Source organism: Falco rusticolus, chromosome 6, assembly GCF_015220075.1.
Source record: "Falco rusticolus isolate bFalRus1 chromosome 6, bFalRus1.pri, whole genome shotgun sequence".
Taxonomy (NCBI): domain Eukaryota; kingdom Metazoa; phylum Chordata; class Aves; order Falconiformes; family Falconidae; genus Falco; species Falco rusticolus.
Genome location: NC_051192.1, coordinates 41,240,262 through 41,260,143, shown reverse-complemented (window position 1 = coordinate 41,260,143; position 19,882 = coordinate 41,240,262). Strand labels below are relative to the sequence as shown.

The 19,882-nt window shown below is 39.2% G+C and overlaps 1 protein-coding gene across 1 annotated transcript; it reads right to left on the bottom strand.

The window, feature by feature from the left end:
- Positions 1-619: 619 nt before the first annotated feature.
- On the bottom strand, positions 620-19,875 carry PEX3 (peroxisomal biogenesis factor 3). The gene is made up of 12 exons (XM_037392871.1): positions 19,744-19,875; positions 13,092-13,223; positions 11,695-11,776; positions 7,966-8,009; positions 6,622-6,746; positions 5,178-5,244; positions 5,024-5,078; positions 4,586-4,742; positions 3,566-3,636; positions 2,634-2,756; positions 1,343-1,439; positions 620-953 (listed from the first exon to the last, which is right to left on the bottom strand). Exons 1-12 carry the CDS (start codon positions 19,814-19,816, stop codon positions 870-872), a joined length of 1,110 nt encoding a protein of 369 aa, XP_037248768.1. The 5' UTR covers positions 19,817-19,875; the 3' UTR covers positions 620-869.
- Between the last annotated feature and the right edge of the window lie 7 nt (positions 19,876-19,882).

Genomic DNA, 19,882 nt, shown 5'->3' with positions numbered 1-19,882 from the left:
TCAGTATAGAGACCAAAGGTTTATTTTTCCTGTGTTAGTAAGTGCAAAACAATTACGGTATAAGTTAAACTTGCTATTGAAACTGTGTTGATTTTAAATGATGGAGCAGGTGAGGTTATTGCCTTTCCTGCTAGTAATGTTAACACACACACAAGTTTTACATTAAAATATTTTATTACAATACGGACAACTGGGCTCAAAATTAATACAAATTAAGATAAAATATTTACAAGTTAATGTGTACAGTGTGGCTGTTTGAACAGCATAAACAAGAGAACTTCTAAAAATCCACATTCCTTTAGTATTAAGTGACAGAGAGAGCACACAGCCCCCAGCTTGTACAAGAGGAACGTGCATCAGTTGGCAAAGGCTTTCTGAAGAAAGAGACACTCATTGGAATAACATTTGTAAAATTAAGGAAAAAAAAAGTTTTCCTTTATAAAAAGAAAAATCTGAAAGAAGCCTTACTGCATTTTGCTACTCTGTGCTATTCTTAGATCACCAGCATTAGTTTTTTCCAAAACTTACATGCTCCAGGCAAACAAATGGGCTTTTTTACTAACTTGTTGTAATACTGCCATCAGATGCCTTTCAGATGCAATAAAAACAATCAAATGAATTATGGAAGACTTTAACCACTTTTTTAATAGAAAAGTCTTTACATACAATGATTCTTTCAACAAGAATATTTGTAATAGGCGTTTGAAACAGAATTCTATCAGAACAAATATGGGCTCACTGCCACTTTTTTCAGAGTGTTCTTTCTGCTGGTCTACCACTCCTACATCATTATAAAATTAACCCAAGCTTCATCAGTAGTCACAAGGGATTTGTTATAAATACACGATCTATTTCTATAAATGTACAGGTCACTTCTCTAGCTGCTGAGGGGTACTAAAAGCTTCATAAACATTAGCAGCAAAATCTTTCACTTGTTCCATCATCAACAGGTCCTGGAAGAAATTTTAAAAGTTTGCTTAATCCAATACACCCACCATGATTCTGACTTTGCTGCAGTACATAATTCATCATGAGAAAAGCACCTGGCACTCCCACAGAGCTTGAACTTGAATTTCTTGCTTTAGAAAGGTTTATGAGCAGAACTGCAAGCAGCACCAAGTCAAGAGACCTTTTTGTGCTTCTGCACAGTTTAGCAGAGGAAAGAAATTCTAGATATAGCATTTTTGGAAGATAGAAATTAACAGAAAGTTTAAGTTATGCCAATTGTTTCTCCTTTTTCTTTTAAAGCCCTTAAACAGAATGAAGTATATTATTAAAATTAAATATACAATATTCATTTCAAAATTTTACTTGGGATATTTTAAATAAGCAAGATTCTTACCTGAACGAAGTGACTGGGTGTTTCACTGCATACTGAATGGATCTGTCCATTTATTATTGGAATTATCTTGGCTAAAGGAAGACTGACACTGGAAAGACTAGAAAAGAAGCAAAAAATACTGATCTAGACCTGCTCTGACATTAGTAAAGCTGCTAAGCTGTGATTATTACAGTTCTCAATAATTGCTACTTCAAAAGTAAAGAGTCAAAAGACTGCAAACCAAAATGTACAGATAAGTATTTTTTTCCCTAGCAAGCCTTTCATTTAATATAGAGAAGTACCAAAGCAAATTTCAATTGGTGTTCCTATTACACAGTTTGACACTTGCTTCTCACGCAAGAGAAACATAGTTTAGCCAGAGTCTTTCCATGTGTGTATGTAAACAGTTGTTAGAAGTGCTGGTCTACAATCTCACACAATTTCAGACCCTAAACTAGGCTTAGGACAGGCAGCCAAACTACAGCCTTTGGGATATTTTAAGTGATGTAAATAGTACGTATTTAAATAAAAACATTACTCGCTGAGAACCATCAGTTATTAAAATATCATACATAAAACCAGTTAGTAGTATTCAAGGGTTTAATTTTAATATTTCAGCAATCATATTGCAAGGATTTGAATTCAGCTTTTGGGTTTTTAACATTCTCTCTGCACCATTTAAAACCAAAGTTAACTTCAAAATAAAAGCTGTTTTTAAACTGTCTTCCAGGAAAAGGCAGAAGATCCTGATTGTTAATACCTTTTTTTTCAGCATACCAGTGAAGAAAGCTCTGTAGGCCCTCTGGCTACATCTGTTTGGAGAATCACAGTAAAACCCACCTTCCCTGAAAACTAGTCACTGACAGTCAGGGGTGTACAGCGCTTATCTGCTAACTGTAGGGGAATGGCATCTTTATCACAGCCTCACATGGCAGGCACTGCAGCACATACTCCCGTAGTCACCATCCGTGGGGTAAACCCTCCTTAGCTAGAAAGGCAGTCTGCTTGTACAGTGTTCAGGCAAGGAGTGGAAGTATAGGTCTTCTGATTTCTACTTTTAGATCTCCAAGTAACGGTGGGAAAGACACCTCATGTAAATTCTAGCAATTTCATGGGTGGAAAGAAACATGCAATACTCCTAGCTGTCTACTTGACCAGTGAGGAAACCTCATTCATTCTTGAAGAGCAAGAAGCAGAATTATTTCCAGCATGAGAACTTCAAGTAGGCAGGAAAATCAATTGCCTTTTTTGGAATTCACTATGAACCCAAAGCATTATTCACATGAGAACCACAACAAAAGAAAACACTTACCTATTTACAGAGCCATTCTGAGAGAGGTCCTGTTCAGTAGGTCTAAAAAACTCTGCCATATTGTCTAATAGTCGACTGAATCCTCTATTTAAACATGTGCTCAAAACTGTACTGAAGTCTGGACTGGAAAAAAAAAAAGTTTGATCGCTGGGATTTATTTTTTCCAACTAAAACCCCCGGCAAGTATTCAGTGCTACAGATGTCCCTCTCATACAGGAAGATGTATGACCCAGACAAAAGGCCATTGGTATAGCCACCTCAAGAAAGACCACCTCCCCAGTAACTCCACAGCAAACCAATGAACAACCTAAACTCCACCCTAAGGTTACTAAAACCCAGATAAACCCAAAACATGCCTCACTTTCTTATGAAGTAATGACATAGAAGGGGCTTATCCTTAAAATACCCCAGGTCTCCAGCAGCTAAGTTGTACAAGTAGTTGGGTATTTGGCTCAGTTCCCTCATATTCAGCATTTATTACAGAAGCCTCACTTCAGTAGCTCTCTGGTAAAAGGATGCATACAACCACTCTCAAAACCATGCATTAAAAATCAATTCTGGTAAGTCAAAACTGGCGTTCATTTTATCAAAGCAAGTAAATCCAATAAAATGACTCTCACTTCACCCTGCTTTAGCAGAAGAGTACTCCTTTGTTCCTGCATAACTACAGAAAAGGTGAGGAAGAGATAAGGGGGTCTGACTGGGAAGGACATCCTGGTCATCTCATTAAGGCACGATTATTTCTTACACATAAGTTTCAGAGCTCTCAGATTTTGAAAATCCCAGTCTACAATTAGTGAATATAAAAATTTTATGCAGCAGAGTCGTCATATTTCACAAATGAAAGTTGTCAGCTTTTACATGAAAATAATTGTCTTACATAAACAATACTTGTGAGGAGCTTAATATGAATACAGGATATTTCTGTATACCTTTCTAGCATATCTCTAGTTTCGTTAAGTAATTTAATTGTAGCAATGTCTCTTTCTGTGAGTCCACAGGCCTAGAAAAAGCAAATACAGGAACTATTTAGTAAGAAATCCATTGGCAATCATAAGAATAAGAGTAGAAATAGAAGAGTTTTGTACCATGAAATTAAGATGTGTAGGTCAAATCTATTTAAAAGAAAAGATCTAGTGTTGTAAATCTGATTCTTTTTGATCGGTGTTCTAATTTTCCTTTTAAATGGTCACTGTAGGATATTTTTTTTTTTACCACAACCAGTATTAGCAGGAAACACCATACTGAGCAAAGTATTTTTTCCACTTCTGACCTCCAAAACTGAAATAAACTGCCTATCATCTTAAGTTAAAGGGTCAAGTGCAAGCAGTTGCACACTGAAGCCTAACATTCTTCTTTGTACTACTGTAATACCAAGTTAAGAATGACTTTTCTCCAGCCTGTGGTATGGATGGAGACAAATACCTTTAGAAAATTTAGGAAATTAATGTTACAACTGGGATTAGATTTTTCTAATTTGGGGATGGAATCAAGAAAGATCCCTTTCTCTTGATTTCTGTTCATTTTCCAGCCCAAAGCAACAAAGGACTTCAGCACACCGTCACCTTCTTGTGCATCAGCCAGAACACCACAGCTCCCCATGATCTTTGCTGGTACACAAGTACAAGGTAACACAATTTAGCTTAGGGCTGAGTTAAGCTGCATTGTGTTACAGCATGTATCACAGGCTAGAAGCAGTAACTGGGCTGTGTTTCCACGCTCAAAGCTGACATTCTGAGGATGACACTTGTTTTCAATCAAATCTGCAATAAGTACAACTTTAATTTGCCTAAAGAGATAATTGATTTATGATGGAAGAGGCATCACCATTTCTTAAACACACAGATGCCACAGGCCAACTGGAGGACTGTTATGCATTGTTCCTTCCCTAGAACAAACAAACAAAAAACACAGAATGAAAAAAGGTAGATGAAAGAAACTGCCAGAAGTACCTGGGTAGCCAAGGGGTTTTCTTCATCCGGCATCAGATAATGGCATAAGGGAGAGTAAGATGCAACCTGATTTGAATCTTTATGTTCCACTACTTTCCTGATATCTTTAAGTTTCTGTTCCAGCTCCAGAAGAGACAGGGTGTGCTTAAGGGAAATACTGGAAAGGAGAAAGACTACAGTGTTGACTGCAAAAGGAGTAATGGCACTTTCTCCTCCTCCTGATAACACATTAACAAGTAATGGGATCCCAATCTGCTATATTGGTTTGCACTGGCAGACATAGCCTGCTATAGTAAAACCATTGTTTTGGAAAAAGTCAGTACGCTTTACTTTCTCCTCGTCCCATTTTTTTTTTTTCCCCTAATAAAACTCATTGTTTTGGGAACAGTGATGACAGTAAAAGTTAAAAGCTAACCACAGAGAAATACAGACTCTTACCTTCCAAAAACTTTATGCACAGCTTGTTTAACAATAGTTATTAACTCAGTCAGTCCTAGAAGGAGGAAAGTGTCAAAATTAATCTAATTATTTGCTCAAATCTAGAAAAAAGTAGAATTATATAAGCGTAGTTAGTTCATAGTAAGCACCATACCATCTCCTAAAAGGTGCTGAATACTTGATAAATATTGCTGCTGAACTTCAGGAGGAGCTAGTGGTGTCTGTGGGGAAAACAAATCCAACAGTTCTGTGACATGTCAACAGTAGAGAACAATGCAAAAATAATTTTAAACCCACTGTGATCAATTTCCTTAATCTTTTTAATACCCTGCAATAGATGAATTCTCCCATTCTCGTGCAATTCTGTAACTTCTGACTCTCTTCCTGCCATTGACCCATGGATCTTTCACAAGTCCTCTGGTATTCTTCTCTTCAATACTATACAGATCCCTCTTCCATCTTCAGTGGCACAGTAAAACCTTTCACTTTTCATTCGTGTATAGGAAAGCCTCTTAAAAAACTGCATTGCAGGTGAAACTAGACCCTCCACCTCTCCAAAAATTAAACCCAGTGGAATAGAGTATCTATGCTTAACCCTAACAAAAGCTTTTCTGATAGAAAAGAAGCTTTCAGGAACTGAGATAGGATGTCAGTTTACTCCACCAGAGTGCCTCAGAGATGGCCCTGTCAACCCACTTCTCTACTGGAAAAAAATAACAGAAAGGAAACACATTTCTAGTCCAAACTCATCTTGCCCCTTTTTTTCTAAAAAAAAAAAAAGCAAAAAAAAAGCTTTTTCAGGTTTTACAAAGTGAAGCACAACCTCCATCCATCAGCCCTGGCCTCCCTAATGAAAACTTTTCTTAGACCTGCCTTGACATGCTGTTCCTTGACTTTCAGCAGGAGCTATCACAGGGCGGCACATGAGAACTAATCGAAGTTTGTATCCATTAATTTTAGATAAGCCAGCCAACAATTTGCAGATCTTGCCCTCTACAATAGGTACTTGCTTACTGTGGGACTGACCTATTTTTATTGAGCTGTGATAGATATACTATAATGAACAAAAACCAAGTCTTCTACCTCCTTTGGCCCCACCAACAGACATTTAGGTAGGTGGCCTTTTGGAGTTAAACAAAATAGTCAAAATTTCAAAAGTAACATTTTTCTCCTTTAATCCTAAGAAAATGTAACTGGGGGAATGAATGTATGTGCTAGGAAGACCTAAACATTTATATACATTTGAATACATATCTTGGATCACTCACACAGTATTACTGTTTCACAAAAAATTAAAGCAAAGGAACTATGTTATGGTAGTGTTTAGATACGAGGTAACCTTTTTTGAGCAATACAAATGCCGACAAAAGGTATTCTTCAATATTGCTAGTATTCTGTTAAGCAATAGTATCACCAAATCACCCAAATTTAGAGGCTATTAAAACACATCAATATATCTTACTTCCAGCAATGCTTCCACATCTCCCACTCTTACAAGAACCCTTGGTTTCATTCTAATACTCCTGAGCTATGCCCTTTTTATCTTTCACTTTCAAGGAAGTGGAAGTTCTGCCTTTGAAACAAAACAAGAAACTTACTGTGCCATTTTTGCAGAGTGCAGCATTATCTAGGTAGATGTAACCGCCAATAATATTTAACTGGACTCGCAAAAGAACTACTAGCATACAGGTACTATATACAGCTACGATGCTTCTTGTGAAACCTTGAAAAGAGACAACAAAATAACATCAAAGTCAAAGAAATAAGGGAGAGTCAAGGAAAGAGAGTGCTCTCCAAGATTCAAGTGCTGCTGATTTTTGAATAGTCACATTGCTCTCATTGGTTGTCATAGCCTGTTTCCACAACACATACCCAAGATGGTCATAAGTCTAGTATGTGCTGGAGCTACACCTAAAGTGTCCCATTTAAAGTCCTATTTTGCATCTTACACAAGTTATTTTGGGAAAAAAAATAAAAATTATACAAGTTGTTCCAGAAGGAAAATGGATGTATTGTCAAGTTATCGTTATTCATTATGCCAGAAAATACCCACGGTATGTTAGCCCTCACCACGCAACTAAGACACAGAACGTCGAACAGCAGCGTGGGAACAAAAAGTTACCTAAGGCAGGAGCAGCTAATACCTAAAGGAGGTAAGTTAAAATGAGCATCAGCTACCAGCCACTAGGCAGCATAGGATGTGTGGAAGAAGTGACATGAATAAATACAGATGAATATTGAGCAGCAAGGACACAGGAAGAAAGGAGCCAAATCAGATGTAGGATCTGTAAAGGTTTTATGAAAAGGAGAAACAAAACCAAAAGGAAGAAAAGACAAAACCAGCGAGGTAGTAGAGATAACAAATGGTACCAAGGAATAAAAAATAGTAAAAAAATCTCAGTAATATTCACTACATAATTGGCTGACTTCACTGTTCTTCCTTCCCTTCCACTGCTTCCATCAGCCAATAAATAATAATTAAAAAAAAAAAAAAGAGATGAACCAAAGAGTTCATAACCACTGCTATGGTGGTTCTCTCCAACAGGCTTGAAAAGAGGAAATTGCTGGCCACGTAAGGGCTTGCCTACATTTCTGATTGATGTTTTCTGTTAGGTTCAGCATGGAACTTTCTGAAAAACTAGTCTGAATTTTCTGTGATGGCATAGAAATTTTTCACAAAGTTTTCTTTACTGGGGTTACATGAAGGCCAATAAAATTTTTCACCTTTGTCTCTGAACTTCCAACTTCCCCTGGGGCTAAGAAAAATTCCTTCATGAGGAGCTTTTGAGAGGGGGGGCACGGAGGAAGTTTGCCATGTCGTGTGTTACACTATCTTAATACCTACTGAAACAACAACCTAGCATAAACATTTTAAAGGGTGTGCAAGACATTTTGAATTTATGCTAAATATTATGCAGATGGAATCTTTCATTTCCACTTACTTATTATCTTTAAATCCTCCCATATTTCTAACTTGTTTGCTGGCCTGTAGGAAACATAAATGGAAACATTAAACATTAAAAAGTATATATTCCTTAGAAATTCATATATTAAATGAAATAGCAGTGCTCTAAGGTGAGCTCATTTAACTACTATACTTGTTCAGACCAGACTCATGTCTACATTGATTTGTCTCATTCAAGAAAGCAGTATATAAACAATACACTATGAAGTTGCAGAAAAGATACTCAAACTTCAATGTATAAATGGAGTATTTAGTGATGTCAATCATACACTTATATTACCAATTTTGAGTGGCTACACGAAGCAGTCAGGAAAAGCCCACTGATGGTACAAAGTGGTCTTTTCTGGGGCCTCAATCCTGTATCCATTTAACATATATCTCAGTTCAGTAGGGCTTCCTGGGTCCACTTTTGCATACTAAGCACAGGATCAGAATTTCTGTATCCTACCTTCTTGCAAGATTTACCATTGCCTGACTGAGTTTTAAAGTTTAGATTTAATCACAAAAACCCAAAGAGATCATGACCATCTGTGGAAAAGTTTTGCGCCATGCACACAAATGCAAGTTGATCTTTCTGCATTTGTTGAGGTGTGTTTACTTTTCTGACCTGACCGATTCCTAGAAGTTTACGTATTCTGCAGTCAAAAGAGCAACACTGTAGATTTTACAGATACACCCGAACTGCCTGTGGTACACCGCAGATTTATAACTACTATCCAGAGGTAATGTTAGCCACACAGCAGCAGCAGCAGTGATAAGAGCACGCTAACCATCCCCAAAGTGTCATCATTCTTCTTGCCTTTTAAGCAGCGTCAATAAAGATTGCCTACTGTATATCTATATCATGAAAGACATATATTGTGAAAGCCACTTAGAGAAACATTTGGTAATTTCTTAGGATCAGAATTAACACTTCAATATTGATGACAGATAGTTTAGATTAACCTAGACTTTACATTTTGTAGATTTACATTTACATTACAAAAAGACCTAGTTTTATATAAAAAAAATACACTTTTCACCAGAAATAATTTTTCTTTACAGGCACAACACATGCGCTTTGGCATTACTTTGACCATTATTTAAGCTCACTGCTATCAAATAATGTAAATCAACTGATACAATAAACAACTAAGTCTACAACTCCAAAAAGCAAAGAGACAGATTAAAGAAAGGATAGCTGGAAGAAATACAGGGACCATGGCACATACAAAACCAGTTTATACACTTTTTTTTTGCAATCTAGATCTACAGTTTTAAAAGCTATTCTAAAGCAAAACAAAGGGAAGACTGTTAAAAAAGTACAGTAATATTTCTATAGATAAGACGTGTAACAGGACTCAAAACCACATTTATTACTGAGTGGTAAGTTTTCCATGCCAACTGAAGAGAGAAAGAGAAGCCAATACATCAACGTCAGCCGACTATATTTGCACCTATTACGTCAAAACATTTTCTAGAGCTCATGCTTACAAAGTTTCTCCTCACAACACAAAGCAACAGCCAGGTAACAGCTCAAGTCTGCCAGTATTAAGCCTAACAATGGAAATGGATTTTTCAGTCTTCATCTGCTGCAATTTACTCAAGACACAGCTGCTACTCAAAACTCAACTCTTATTTCACATTTATTTATTTGGAAAACCATTACCTGCTATGGAAGCAAAAAGCAATGCAAACAAAACACCAGAGGTTTGGAATAAGCTAAGTGCTGAATAGGTGGGAGGTAGGCAACACCTGCAAGGCTACAGCAGCAGGTACTTCACCTTATATCATTGAATCATATTCCTTTGAAAAGAGGACAAAGTAAGAACATCTGCGGTCTTGTGTGCCTCTCCCTCTTTAAAAATTTCTCTGGAAGACTGAAGATTTCAGCTGGCTTACACCCCCAACCTACCACTGGCTGCCCCGAATTACTAAAACGATATTAAAAGGGTTTGAATTTAAGCAAGTGAATGGATTTTAAGTTAAAGGAGTTTACCTATGCCATAACACAATCTGTAACATATGGTAACATAGATTTGTAACATGTTAAGCCATAACACAGACTGTGTGAGAAGGAAAACACGTCTTCAGGGACATTAAGAAAGGTCAGTCTCCACATCTACTCTACTGTATATTCAACAACGGCACTCAAAGGTCCAGAGCCATTTGATCAATCTTCTCAAATGGAAGTTAAACAAATCTGTAGCGTAAGAATGCAGAGCTTCTTCAAAGAATTACTTCGAAGTGGCATGAGTCCTGATGGCTGATTCCATGATCCATGTCTTCCCAACCCCTTCTCTACCTTTTCAGTTCAAAATGTTCAAGCATCTAGTTAAAACTTGCTCAGCATAAGTCAAAAAAGGAAGCATTAAGACATAACTCCACTGTGGACATCAATGCTTACAGGACATTGCTGTAACCAGCATTTAAAAAAATCTTTGTTTTCAAAAATGCATAATAATACTATCAAAGTCTCAACTCTATTTTCACTGGAATTATTGGAATTCAGCAAGTGTCACCATACCTGTAAACTGTTTCAACAGGCGAACAAGTTAGACACACCAGATGTATTACGACAAAAGAACACAGACTACAGAGAACAAACTAAGGCATTGTATGTCTTCATAGGATTCAAAGATTACAGGCTGTTATAGCTGCACAGTCCAGAAGACAAATCTGGTGATCCGCAAGATCTCCTGTCCATTCAGGTTAATTTTGTGCTGAGTAAAACTCTTATTATGAAAAAGATATTAAGTATTCCCTTAAAATTAACTTTTCCTAATTTTTGTTGTTTAGAGTAAATAATATTAAATTACAATCACAAATTCTCAGATAATCTATTACAAAAACATTGTTCAGGCTGTAATCCCCACTTGAAATAGCACATTCTGTTGCCTTGTGGGAGCTTTTTGACTGAAAAAAAGACAATGACTGGATAGGTAATCTACTAAATGCTGGACAGCTGAAGTTATAGTTATATAAATAAGCTAGTGGGAGGTAAACTAGAAAGGCAGTCTAGAGTGAGTCAGAAACCCTGTGTTAACTGCCTACATAACACTTCTACTCCATGCCAAACGCCAAGTAACTTACTCTACTTTCAAGGTATGCTATCACGCACTTTATGTATTTAAAAATATGTTATTTGTTCCTGCAGTTGTAAGGAAACCAAAGGTGTTTTCTGACAGGGAACTGTTCCTCTTAATGTACGACAAGCCCCTATTTGTTCAACTTCAAAAAAAAAAGAAAAAAAAAGTATTGCTTCTCACAGATTACATCCATTTGCAATCTCATCTTGGATACTTTCTACTGCTACTCACACCCAACCTTGATAAGATTACATAAACATTTTTACAAACACATCATCAACAACTCAGTCAAGATACTCTGTCCTGTTTAACAGAGGACTAGATCTTCTAAGTACTTTTATCTGCCTATCTTACAGGCGCTTCAACAAAAAACTCCCACTGCAGCATCTTAAAGGAGGTATTTTTTCTTGTAATGCTTGGAAAATGTCAGCCATACCTATCAAAATACATCTAACCTGACACAAAATATTTACATAGTGATTTCAAAATACTTTAAAGACTAGTGACTCATTGGGACACAAAATCAAAATTCTGCATGCTCTCTACATCATAAATATATAATTTGAAATATATAATTTGAAAAAAACCCCTTATCACAAAACAGGTGATCTTTAACACAATTAACAAAACAGTCTTACCTATTTTTAAGAAGAGATGTGAGACTCTCAGAATTTAATTGATGCATTAAGGCATCCCTCAGTGTTGGAAGCATTGATAGCACTGTTATTTAAAGAAAAAAAAAAGAAAAAACCCTGTCAACATAAAAAAAAAAATCATCATAAACCTATTCCCAGCTCTCACTCAATAGCTGCTATACAACGTAAATCCCATTTCTCAACAGGCAAAGCTGGGAGGATAAGCAAAATACAGAACTCCGAGAGTAGTCGGAAATGCAACTACCTGTGCGCCTCTCTGAGACTGGGCACAATGCTCCCCCCACGCGGCTACATGCCTTTGTTGGCTCTAGCTGTGGATGTGTACTCACACCCTGCATATTTGCATATACGTGTCTTCAACTCCCCAGAAGAAAAACTGGTGAAAATCTACACTGCTGCATTTCTCCAGATGAAAAGAAAAAGATCTGAGGTTTGGTTTTTTTTTTTTTCCAACAAGAAAACCAAAGAAAGGTACATGATGGGAACCGGAAATGGAAAACAAGCGTGCACAGAACACCATAAATACTAAAAAAAAGGTATGAAAAATCTTGACAAGAATGCATGATGCCATACAGAAGGTACTTCATACAAAGAGGGCAAAGAAAAACTTAGTCCTAGCAGTAAAATTAAAGCCAGCACTACAAAATGGAAAAGATGAAAATGAGGTACCAATCGGTCAGGGTAAACAAGGCGCACAGAAAACATCTGCAGCCACCCAAAAATCTAATACAAATTTCAACAGGAAAATGTAGCCTGATTCATTTTATAGAACTAGTTTTGAATGGCCTGTATCTACAACAATAGCAAGGATTTTGTTAAATTCTGCTCTACCATCTCCTCTTCAAAAATCCAAAGACCAGTGCTGTAAGATGAATAGTTGTACTTTCTGCTTCCCAGCTAGTCGGGTACCTTTTAAATGTTGCATGTTAAAACACAGGGAACTAACAGGCTGACATGCTTATTTGTAAATAAAAATTACTCACCAAACTCTGTGTAGCTTACTAACAACATGCTAGAATGAGTAAAGTAATCCTGCTGTAGATTCAGTATTGTTTGAATCTAGCTGCTGTTTCATACCTCAATACCACATGCAGTTTAGGGCAACACACAAATGATTCTGAAGTAACAAACAATTGTAACCTGCGAGTATATCTGTATGCATTATAGATGGACAAGTATTCAGATAACCCCTGGAAATCCCTTCAATACTCTGTTCTTCAGATTGTTTTTTATTATGCAAATGACTATTTATGCACTAGCATTTAATTAAGATTTTGAATGCACCTACATTTCTTATTCTTCTTCCATCCTGCCAACATGTAGTATAAATCTCCAAATAATTCCACCTATCACAAACAGCAGCTATTTCCTTATCTTACCTGTCATATTGCATGTCCTCTGATTACTTTCAAAATGATACTGCCTTCGTGCTTGGGCAATGTATTCGGCTGCCTCTCGTTCTTGGATTTCTCTGATTTTCTTCTGCCCATATTTTCCCAGTAAATAGACTCCTACAGAGAGATTTGCATATTACAAGCTGTTTTGAAAATGCGAGAAAGGCCCCTTCAGCCCCCTCCTTGGATTTTAAACCATAAGGGTGCAATAGTGGGTTTTCTGGGTATATGTGGGTCTTCAGTATTTTAATACTGATTGACAAAATAATACTTAATTAATTAATTTTGAAAAAATTATTTCTAAAGTATCAAGGGTAATGACTTGAATCAGCATAAGAAACTTTCCTGACAAGATATATCTTGCCTTTCAAAGAAGGCATTTTTAGTACTACTGCAATGTGAACAACTAGTACTGAAGAGACTAAAGCACATATTGGGAAGAAAAAACAATGTAGAGTAACAAAATCAAAAAATAGAGAAAATAAACGGAAATGCATAGGTATGGAGATGGATGAAAATTTAAATTTTTAGAAAAGGTATATTTCTAAAATTAGCAGAAGTTAGAGGTAAACCCCAAGTCTTAAAAATCACGTAAGAGAAAAACGTTACAGACCCAACAGATCCTTTGTTTGATCCTAAAACTTCTGTGAGAAGAACCTTGGCTTTGGTGGGGCTTGGCTGTCGCCCTCATTTCTTACCATGCCTGGTTCCTACTCTCCAGATCCCCTCTTCTACCCTTGAAGATCCGATAATCCCTCATCAGTTTCACTACAAATCTCCATTTCTGCGAAGACCCACCAAAATTTTTTCTCTACATTTCCTCCTCTCCCAGCATAAATCCCCTTGAAGTTTCCCCCAACTGCTCTTCCCATACCATCAGGGGTTCAGATCTCTCTCCATGCTGCCTGCAGTCCTCTTCTCATCCTTCCTTATCTCCACCCTGCTTTCTAAGCCACTCCTCAAGATACCACTACATCTTCTAGAGCAGGGATCCTCAAACTACGGCCTGTGGGTTGGATACGGCCCCCCAGGGTCCTCAATCCGGCCCCCCGTATTTACAGACCCCCCTGCCGGGGGTTGGGGGGGGGGGAACCAAGCAGCCGCAGATGACTGCCTGCCACTGCATCCGCGCGCCGGCCCCCTGGTTAAAAAGTTTGAGGACACCTGGTCTAGATTACCCCCAGTCCTTTTGCCCACTGCAAGCTGCTTTGTATGGATTTCTCCCCCTCCACCGATACCGTCTTACAACACACCCTGTGTACCAAGTTCATTTGCGGTCTCCTGTGTGCACTAGTAGCAGCAGTTCCCTGTTTAGGTGCATAACCAGCCCTTCCCATGTTCTCTCATGAAAAAACTGACAGGGAAGGTGGGGATTGTATAAGGTAGGCCAGACCCAAGCAGAAAAAGACTGTTGTACAAGATGATCATCTTCTGTCCACTGCAGAACAATTCCCTAAGTACTGAAACTGCTCTACAGACCGTCAGCTCCAACTCTGTCAAGTCAATAACAGCACACAGGAGAAACGTGAATATCAAACCTTTATTTACTTCCACCAAGTACTTCCACTTCAAAGGCTGTAAACACAGAGCCACAGTTTTCTTCAAAGTTCTATTTTCACATTTCAAAGTTAGTATCTGAATGAATGAGGCATTTAACAGTTGCTGAATGATGGAAGTTTTAAAACTATTTTTATAAGCCAGATCGATAAAAACTACAAAAAACCCACAAACAAACCCCACATTCCCCAAGACTTTGAATTCCGCTACATTTGTTGGGTCATTAAAACCTTTCAATACATTCTTCAAAACTATCATTAGTATGTCAAAAGGCTTGTCAACTTTGTGCCCCAGCATTCATGACTGCAAAAAAACCCTGGCTATTCATATTGGTTTTCTAATAGGCAACTACAGGCTAGACCGGTTCGGAACACCCACAGTCACTTCCATTTATTTCCCAAAAGCCTCATAAAATAAAAATGGGGAAGTCACTCTCTCTTGCTTCAGACTTTAGGCACACTGATCACTTGCCATGTGGAAGATGCACCCGATTAGATGCAAATTTTAATATATATATTTCCATATACAAAAAATGCAATTTGACAACTAAATTATCATCAAAATCAGACTTCATAAATAACAATTAGATTATTTTTCTCTAAAAATTATCGATCCCTGCCAAGAATATCTATTTAGAACACAACTGTGACGGTACTGATTTATTTTATCTTTTATTTTGCAGCTAACATACTGAAACAGCAACAGGTTTTTTTGTATTAGCAAATAATTTTTGAACGCAAGATTTTTCCAATTGTTTTATCCCACCACATCTCTCACATTACATTAACATACAGTCATTTGTCCCCATGTCTACTTTTGTAGTCACACAGAGTCAAGGTCTTTTCTGCTTCTCACACTGTACCAGCAGTGAGCAGACCGAGGTGGCACAAGAAGCTGGGAGGGGACACAGCCAGGACAGCTGACCCCAACTGACCAAAGGGATATTCTATACCATGGGACATCATGTCAGCAATAAAACTAGGGTGGAGGTTGGCAGCGGGGGGCACTGCTGCTCGGGGACTGGCTGGGCATCAGTCAGTTCATGGCACGCAACTGTTTTCACTTGCATCACTTGTCTTCCTTGGGTTTTATTTTTCTCTCTCATTTATTCTTCCCCCTTTTCCTTATAATTTATTAGTACTAATAATTTAAAAAAGAAATTACAATAATAAACTGGTTTTATCTCAACCTGTGAGTTTTCTCACTTTTACTTTTCTGATTCTCTTCCCCATCCCACTGGCGGTGGGGGCAGGGGGCAGCACATGATAAGGAGTGGAGAGTGTGAGTGAGCGGCTGAGTTTAAACCAGTGTCCTACAACATCCATATCCTGTGGGAGCAACGCTTTGGTTCATCTGTTAACAGTGAATTGAGACAGATATGTTCTAATTTGTCTCCGTAGCTCTCTTCAGCACTGTACAGTCTTTTCCCATCTAAATGTAAGTAATGGAAGTAAGCGAACAAAATCTGCAGGCTCTTACACATTCATGCCAGTGGCCTCAAACAGGTAGGATATTTCTCACATCACTTAAGTTACGGCTTACCTCTCCCTCAGCTCTTTCCTTTCTTCACAGGTGGGATAGAGAGAGAAAAAGGGTGGGATAGGTAACTAGAAGGCATTAGTTTTCAGGAAACCTCTTTACAACCCTATGTGACCTGGTTTACCCTCATTGCTATATTTCCCTCAGAAAATAAAACTAAAGGCAAATTTTCATTTTAAAAAATTTTATTATGTAGAAATTGCTCTGACACACAGAAGCCTGTACCCTTCCAGAATACTGACAGCTATGTAAGTTGTGGTTTGTCCTTATGTACAAGCAAGCCATGCATCAGGTGACACACAATTGTCCCATTATGGTTGAAAACCATATTTAAAATAAGAAGGCCTTATTCTCTTGGCACCTTCGAGCCCCACCAAAACGTTCTTAACACCCCTGCACACACAAGCCAAAAAAACCTGTGATACGCAGACAGATTTCTGAACTGCAATGTTCTTCACCTGCTGCAACCTTCAGCTTGCAGAAAATTGAGCAACAGTTCACCACTGAAATCAGAACCATACGTTGCAGACACACCCAGAACTTGCTCTTCTACTGCAGCAAGAGAATTTCAACAGCAAGTAAGTTTGTAATATCCATTGAAATCCACCTTTAACTGAGCACTGAGACAGGCAGTCACCTTAAAGTGGTAAAGTCGTTTCTACTTAATAAGAACAAGTGAAGGTAACATGTCCTTGCAGCTCTGTCATGCCAGCATTCTCTCTAAATATCTCTAGTGGGTTTAACCCCAGAACACTAGATCTTCCTTGCCTGAAGAGATTTCAATCTTTTTAGTATGCAATTTACTTTATATTGCTAAAAGAACAGACTTCTGAAGAAATGGTTTGTACTGGGTCTTTGCTAAGTTGAGGTCTTCTCAACCTTGCTCTATCGTTAAGGGATAATTACATCCATTTCAGTTGCTTTTCCCTCTATTTGAGCTCCTACTTTATGAGTTGTGTATCTTTGTTAGCAGAAAAACCCGTTGCAGTTTTGGGATTGACAGAAATTACACTAAGAATAACAGCCACTGATAGTGCACAAGGAATCCATCTCAGTAAACAGAAGAAAGGCTACCAATCAACTTGAATTGTGGTGCAATAATTCTTCAGTAACACAACACCGATAAAACACTATATTGTCTAACAAATCATTAAATATTCACATTAATGTATGACCATGTGCCAGTTAAAGACTTAAAATCATTAAACCTTGTGATGTCCCATTTTCTTTGTTAAATCATCCTCCTCAGAAAATGCACCTACAGCTCTTAAAAAAGCAAACATACACCAGAGAGATGCAGATTCTAGTCTCTGGCATTAACTCAGCAGATTTGGATGCTTTTCTTAAATCATTCAGCCACTTCCAAATATTCTGCCTTCAAGTAAGAGCAGCTGCGTGAAGTTGCATTGTACCTTTCAAAGTCAAGCAGTATTTTTTGGAATGAGTTTATTGTGGATCTTGGAGTTCTGATTAATTGGTGGTGGCATTACCATAGCTTCTGGAGTTATTTTAAGGTCTGATCCATAACTAGTATGCAGATGGACAAAGCACTCACAATTCAGCTGCTGAACAGCTGTAATTCAGCATTCTGCAGTAAATCCCTCCATCTCCCGAGCTGCCTCAAAATACCATGGTGTAAGTTGCAGCTGGTGGCAGCTAATGATGCTCTCCTGCTTGTGGATGCCCTGATTTACTACCAAGGATCAAATTCAAAAAAGTAATTCTCTACAGAGACCTCAAATACAACATGGCCTGAGGAAAAAGGTACTAATGCTTTAGGCAACAACTGCATAGTTCAGTATTTCCAGTCAGAACTTGAAAAGCTTGTTAGAAGAGGAGCATCTTGGGGGTTTCATGGATTGGTCATACTTTAATTAACTTTATTTTAGTCCCTGATATTTATTTAAGTGCACCTTATCCAGTCAGTAATGTTTCAGTGAAAGTGACACTGAACTGTACATAAACAGCACCAATTATAAGGAAAAAGCTTATTCAGTGATATTAGGATGGTTTGCAGGCTGGCAGAGAGCTGTTTATACACGATGAATTTATGATTTCAGGCTACGAAGACTACCAAGAGCCAGAAGGCCCCCAATATCTGCTTTCCCACTTGGACATTAATCCATGTTTACTAGTGGAAACTGGGACAACCGATGATTTTACTATTCCCGTTTGCCTGCCCACCATTCTCACAAAGACAACTGAAGGGGAACAGCTTGCAGGTTACAACCCGATAAAGTAAATCTGTTAACTTGGTGGGCTGTAAGTGTGGTGGCTCAGAAACTGGTAAACATTATATTCTGCTGTACTCGCAGAGTCAGGAAACCTGCAGGTGAGGGGGTAAGCCAGAGAATAGGCCCGACAAGTACTTCAGTTACCATAATCTAACCTATTATCAAGTATTAATATGCGAAAAATGCAGAAGGAATTAATGCTGAAAGGATGCAGAGGGCACAACAACCAAGGCAAGTCAGAAGTATATACAATTTACCTTCACAAGAGACCTCACCTGAATATGAGACAAAATGTACTGCAAAACCCCTGTAGCTCTCAAAATATTTAACTGTTCAGGCAAGTTCTAGTGCGTATAAAGAAATACAAACTTTCTTTAACAACTCTGTAATATTTAATTCTGTGTCATTTGCATAAGACACATCTGATGATTGAGCATGCAAAGGCACGGCTGTACCTTTTGAGGACTATCTAATCTCCACCTGCACAGATATGTACTTTATTATTAATTATTAAACAGATAAATATCCAAGGTGTTCTTTTAAATCCAGTTCCAACTAAAAATAACCCTATAATAACTCCAAGGAAAGGAGGAGCTTACCAAATCATAACCACCCTACAGGTTAGACAAGCACCTTAAGGAAGAAAGAACAGCTTGAATAATTAACGTAAATCCTCCTCTCCCGTAAAGTTTTGTGTCTGCAGTTGTTTATACTTGACAATTCACCTGAACGCACGAATCGCTTTTAGAAGTACAGGCGTTCAACCTCCGTCCTAAGAACTACAATGTAAGCGGCACCCGCGCCTTGCGCAGCTGGATGCTGTTGGGAACCCCCCAGACACCCGCCGTAAGCACACCCGGGCAGCCCGAAAGGACGACGCGTAGATTCTCCTCTCTGCCTAGGAGAGGCCTCCCCCTGCCACCCCACTGTCCCACGGGCGGGCGGTGGGCGCCTTCTGCTGTCCCCAGCGAGGCGCAGGGCTGCAGGCCACGGCGGAGCCCCCTGCGCCACGGCCCGCAGCGGTGCGGGGCCGAGGCCGGCCAGCCCCGCGGCACCGCGGGGGGTCACGCCAGCGGCCGGCACCGGGCGGGCGCGGGGGCTGCTAGGCCTGCCCGCCAGCCGGGAACCCGCCTGACCGCAGGGGGCCGGCCGGGCGTAGCGGCCGAGCGCCGCCTCCCGGGGCGCCTCCCCAGCGGGAGCCGGGAGCACCTCAGCGACAGCGCGGCGGGGGAGGCCCCGCGGTCGGCACGGAGTCGGCCCGTGCTACCGCTCACCGCGGCCCCTGGGCCCGGCTACCGGGCACTCACCGCCGAGGAAGGTGCCGAGGACGAGGCACTTCTTCTTGTGCCGCTTGAGGAAACTCCAGAGCGAGCGCAGCATCCTGCGCGCCCGGCCCGGCCGCCCCTCACCTCCCCGCGTCAGCGGAAGAGGCGGTGGCAGCGCCCC